The sequence below is a fragment of the Zophobas morio genome, unplaced genomic scaffold (assembly GCF_036711695.1).
Source record: "Zophobas morio isolate AGI-343-1 ecotype UQ-CSIRO unplaced genomic scaffold, CSIRO_AGI_Zmor_V1 ptg000030l, whole genome shotgun sequence".
In the NCBI taxonomy this organism is placed as follows: domain Eukaryota; kingdom Metazoa; phylum Arthropoda; class Insecta; order Coleoptera; family Tenebrionidae; genus Zophobas; species Zophobas morio.
This window is the reverse complement of record NW_026972135.1, coordinates 8632556-8638555: the sequence shown is the minus strand read 5'-3', so window position 1 is coordinate 8638555 and position 6000 is coordinate 8632556. Positions and strand designations below refer to the sequence as shown.

The 6000-nt window shown below is 31.9% G+C and overlaps 1 protein-coding gene across 1 annotated transcript; it reads left to right on the top strand.

Moving 5' to 3' along the window:
• The first annotated feature begins 705 nt into the window (after window positions 1-705).
• On the top strand, window positions 706-4817 carry LOC135138485 (ATP-binding cassette subfamily C member 4-like). Its single transcript, XM_064068458.1, has 7 exons — window positions 706-782; window positions 844-1071; window positions 1125-1395; window positions 1928-2486; window positions 2556-3030; window positions 3641-3885; window positions 3937-4817. Exons 1-7 carry the CDS (start codon window positions 706-708, stop codon window positions 4815-4817), a joined length of 2736 nt encoding a protein of 911 aa, XP_063924528.1.
• Window positions 4818-6000: the final 1183 nt, after the last annotated feature.

The following is a 6000-nucleotide window of genomic DNA, read 5'->3' as shown; positions in this document are numbered from 1 at the left end:
TTATTTTTAATATTTTTTTTTATATTAAAGTTAAACCTATGTGAATTTTTAAGGGCTAAACATCTCTGGGGAATGACAATTGTGTCTTCCACACATAATTTTACAACAACCAACAATTTTTATAAACAGGCATTATTGGAAAAAAAATAGATATAATTCGTTGGCACGTATTTTCTCAAAATGAGGTATTGGAACATGTATTGTTTTTAAACTCATCAATTCAATTAAGATGAAGAGAAAAGTAAGTGTGGCAAAAAATCATTAATGATTGAAACTGAATACGTGTTAAAAGTAATGACCACAACTGATTAAAGGAATAAAAAGCCATCAAATGATATAAATTTATTGTACATAATTACATGGGCGGACAATTTAAATCTGTTACATAATGTCGTCCGTATGGAAAATTTTGACCTCGTGGATACACACTGGTAAACAGTTCTTATCATATATTTTCCACATACTAGGATAATTAGACCGTACATTTATCGTTAAAGCGTTTTCTTCAACTATTTATATCTTGATTACCTTCCTTTACTACAAAAACTTTTGTAATAGGTTGAAACACTATAGCCCACATGAGCATGACTCTACATTTTTATTTAAATACTATTCACACATTCGTGAAGAGGATAAATAGTGCTATTAAACAGCATACCTTTTGAAACGGTACTAAATAGTTAAAGTATTATATACAAAACTTTAATGGACCATTACACCCCAAACAAACAATCCACTAATCCGGAAAAAAACAGCAACTGGTTTTCGAATTTATTCTTTTTGTAAGTAACAATCAACTCGAAAAAAAGCTTTTACAATAATTTGAGTTCATTTAAATTTTAGATATACTAAGGATATTTTTATCAAGGGTTATAAAACTGATTTAACTCAAAATGATATATACGAAGTGCTTCCAGAGCATAAGTCAGAAACATTAGGAGACAAATTAGAAAATGAGTGGAAGACACAAATAGATGAAAACAAGACATCTATACCTAGACTTCTCTGGAAGTGTTTTGGCAGACAATATCTTTTAATATTAATCAGCTTGGTCATCCCAGTGACACTGACGTATTTACTATAACGTATTGACGATTTCATCTCCGTTTTAATTATTTGTTTAGGTTGACGCAACCAAAGATACTAAAAAAATTCATTTCATATTTTACACCAGGACACAATAACCTAAGTAAAACTGATGCGAGCTTGTATGGTGTATTGTTGATTGTAGTTATGGTTACCAGACGTGTGTACCAATTGAATTTTCATTTAAGGCTTACAGAATTTGCCATTAAATTGCGTACAGGATTCACATCTTTAATCTACAGGCAAGTTTTAAAAATTAACCCGACACTGGTTGAAAACGGCAAGATGATAAATCTGATAACGAGGGACGTGAGTGAATTTGAAGAAGCCATATATGAAATAACCAACGTAATAATAGATCTATCTAACCTTGTAGCAACATGTTGTGTCCTATATTCAGAAATTGGATGGTTATTTCTTATGATCCCCACAATAATTTTTATTAGCATGTTCGTCAACTGTGAGCAGGCAAAAACTATGATCATCATGTAGCCTTTAATATATATTTTTTCAGCATGTATAGCAATTTTAGTGCGTAAATTTAAATTAAAGTCTTTGAGGAAAACCGATGGAAGATATCAAATAATAAAAGAAGCATTAAGTGCAATAAAAGTCATCAAAATGAACCTTTGGGAGGAAAGTTATGAAAAGAAAATTGCTAAAATCAGAAAGTAAGGGTGTGAACAAATGGCTAATTGCGTGTTTTTGTGTTTTTATTTATAGTGAAGAAGTTCATCTTATTCGCAACGTAAATATACTCCTTTTTCTAAAACTAGTCCTTTCTGAATCAATTCATAATGCGTCGTGGTACATAATTGTGGCAGTATCGATATGGTTTAAGATCCAATCAAATGCCGGGACATTATTTGTTATAATGAACAGTCTAACTTTTGTTTCTCAAGGTATAAAAATTAATTTTCCAGTAGCGATACATGCAATGGCCACGATGATTGCCGTATTTAAACGAATTGGACATACACTCAGAATTAAGAGTGAAGAATCGTACGTGGCAGACAGTAACCTTTCACCAACAATTAACTTGAATTTAAAAATTCACACTGCACATAACGATACAATAATAACTTTGGAAATGTGCAATATTGTAAGAGGAATAACAGCAGTAACAGGACATATTGGAAGTGGTAAAAGTCTTCTATTAAAAGTCCTCACAAAAGAATACAAACATATAGAAGGCGATTTAGAAGTCGTCGACAGCATTTCTTACGCATCACAAGAACCCTGGCTTTTTCCATCGACCATCAAACACAACATCTTATTTGGAAGTAGTTACGACGAAAATCGTTACTTAGAAGTTTTACGAGTTTGTGCTCTACTTGAAGAATTACGACTTTTAACCGATGGTGATTCTTCTATTGTAACTGACGGAGGAGCTAATCTAAGTAAAGGACAAAAAGCTAGAATAAATTTAGCGCGAGCTGTTTATAAAAACTGTGATATATATTTATTAGATGATTGTCTGGCTAGTTTGGATGCGATTGTTGCAGATTTTGTATTTGAGCAATGTATTAAAAGATTTCTGAAAGACAAAATAGTGATCTTGGCTACTTCATCCATAAAATACGTCAATAGGTCAGATAAGGTCATAACACTGGAAAATGGTACATTGGAAAATTCGCACCCTATCAACAGTGAAATCCCAAAAAATGCGGACACAAAAAGTATAAAATATATTGCAAGAGATAAAGCAAAGAGCGAAACAGATGAGTCATCTGAAAACATTAACCATGACACCCCACTGATTAAAAAGACCAAAGAGACCAGAGAACTCTACACAGAAACAAAAGTACAAGGAAAAGTACACTTCAATGTTTATAAAAAATATATTGAAGTAAATGGAGGGTTGGTCAAAATTGTTTTAATCTTACTTATCACTGGAGTGATTCAGTTTTTGAAAAGTTCCATCAACAAAATGGAATCCGATTGGTAAGACTAAAACTTGATAATTTCCTCTCATTGATTTGATATGGACTTGTAGGATAAATGCAGAACAAATTTTGTTTAGCAATGCCACAAACGAGAAAATTTATACTGAGGCAAATCAAAAACGTCACCAAATGTTAATTGTTCTACCCATAATTATTGCAACTACGACCTTATTAATGTTATTGAATATATGTTTTTTCTGGGTGCTTGCTGCCAAGGCTTCTCAAAAGCTTCACAGTTTACTTTTCTCTAATGTAGTTCGCAATTTCATGCAATTCTTCGACAAAAATCGAATAGGAATTATTTTGAATAGATTTTCAGAAGACATACTGTACATTGATGAAATAGTACCCTTGACGTTTCTTCAACTAATTTGTGTAAATAGGTTAATTTCATAAAGTGGCTTATAAAATTTCTGAATTTTAGTGTTTTGTCGGAATAGTTGGAGTTATTATCCTCATAGCTACAGTTAATGCAACATTCCTAATTCCATGCATTCTAATTAATATATTCCTGGTTTTCGTACTAATGTTCTACTTAAAAATTGGGAATGCTTTAAAGCGACTCGAATTCTTAAGTAAGTGTAATTATATATTTTTTTAATGATAAGTTTGATTATGTTAGCACGAAGTCCTGTAATTGGGTATATCAATGCAACTTTAGACGGACTGACAACCATTAGGACCTCAAGAATGGAAAATACACTTCGAAAAGAATTTGACCGACATCAAGATTTGTATGCTTCCTCTTCTTACATGTACACATGTTGTGAGAAAGCATATCTTCTTCTGATAGGAGCCGACCAAATTATTCTCCTTATTTTCGCAATTATCCTTTTTTTAGGACTAGATGAGAGTAAATTGAAATCTTGAAAACCAAGTGACGCTAATTAACAATATTTTTTAGAAATGACAACAGGGAAAGTTGGACTTGTTTTGTCACAAATCTTTAGTCTGACAACTGCACAGCTTGTCTTTTATTGTATGATGACTAGACTTGAGAATCGAATGATCACAGTAGAAAGAGTTTTGGAATACACTAAACAAAAGCAGGAAAACAAAGGTGGTTTAGTAATAGAACATTGGCCAAAGGGATGTGAAATACGATTTAAAGACGTGTCCCTTTCTTACAAGAGCGACCAAGACCATGTTTTAAAACATTTAAACTTCGCCATCAAAAATAAAGAAAAGGTTGCCATCGTTGGTAGAACTGGTTCCGGAAAAACATCATTGATTTCTACACTCGTCCGACTTTACGATTTCGAAGGAAACATTTTTATCGACAACGTAGACATCAAAACACTTCCAGTGGATTTCCTCAGGACAAAAATATCTGTAGTTCCACAAGAACCTACTATATTTTCGGGAACGTTACGTGAAAATATTGATCCTACACGACAACATTCAGACGATGATATTTGGAAAGCTATTTCAACCGTGAATTTGTCACTCTTTCAAAATTTGGATGAGAAAATTGACATGAATTTAAGCATTTGTCAAAAACAACTCATTTGTGTGTGTCGAGCTCTCGTTCAGCGTAACAAAATCGTAATTTTTGACGAATGTAATGCTACTGTCGATAATGATACTGAAGCTTTGATACAAAAAGTAATATCAGAAATTTTTGCTGAATATACCGTTATCGCAATTATGCACAAGTTGCGTTACATTTTAGATTTTGACCTAGTATTAGTTGTAGATAAGGGTGTGATTATTGAGTCTGGTGATCCCGCTAGCTTGCTGAAGAAAAAAAATGGGATGCTTAGCAACTTGTTTGAGAGACAATGAAATAATAAAACTATAAAACCAAAGAAAGTGGAGCACTCAGTGGACCCATCATTTGAACTTATTAATGTAAATGTGGGAGAGGATTAGTACCCTAAATGTATTCAAGTGTTTTAAATAAATCAAGTTTTCTATGTCTACTTTATGTCATAATTACCACATAGTACTTAATATAATAATATAAATAAACATTCTGAAAGAAAAATTTTAAACGTCAATTACCTAAGACTTGTGAGCTGCTTATCGTTTTGTCATTTGTCATTTATGACATAATGTGATGTTTGTGTTGTTGCATTTACTAACTACGGTTGCTAATTTAAAAAGATTAATAAACAGATCGAAGTTGCTAATGATGTGTATAATGTGTTGCCTACACAAAAGTATTCAGGCATTGAACAGATAAAATAATCACCCTGTATTCTTTGTAGTAATCTTCAAAAAGCAAGTAGAAAACGTTAGCTTATCCATTACACCATCACTCTTATTGATTTCGTCGATGCAGTAGTTCAAGATTTATTTTCTTCTTCACTTTCACAAAGTAACAGTATCAAAAATTTATTAAACAATAAATAATAAAATTATAAAACCCAAGAAAGTGAATCATATGAACATATTAAAGTACATTTGGTCGACTTATTACCACAAATTTATTAAAATATCTTAAGTAAATCATGTTTTCCGTGTCTTCTTTTCGTCATATCTACCACGTGGTCCTTAAAATAATAATAGAATTAAAATGATAGGTACGGTAATATCTAACGTGAACATTAGAAACAATGAGAACAAAAATGCATTGGATTACATATCGGAGTAATTTGGACATTGAAAATCTATTGGTTAAAAAAGTAATAGACAGAAACGAGGCGGATTAACACGACGACGATTTTGTAAAATAGAATAAAGCGTGTAGATAGTAAATAAAGTGTAAAATACCTTAACAATATTTTAAATACTCGAAATTGCAACTGTCTGGTGTAACATTGTCGTTATGTAGCCCTAGAAATAGAAATATTCTATTGCCTTGTTACACCGTTAGTTTTGCAAAATTACTTTTTTTGAGAAAAAATTCAATCGAATACATAAAATTTAGACGGAGACAATCCAGAAAAAAAGTATAAAAAAAATGATGGCGTACGTGACCATAAACTTCAGCTTAGAAGAGCGTTCTCAAAATGTTATGCTTCAG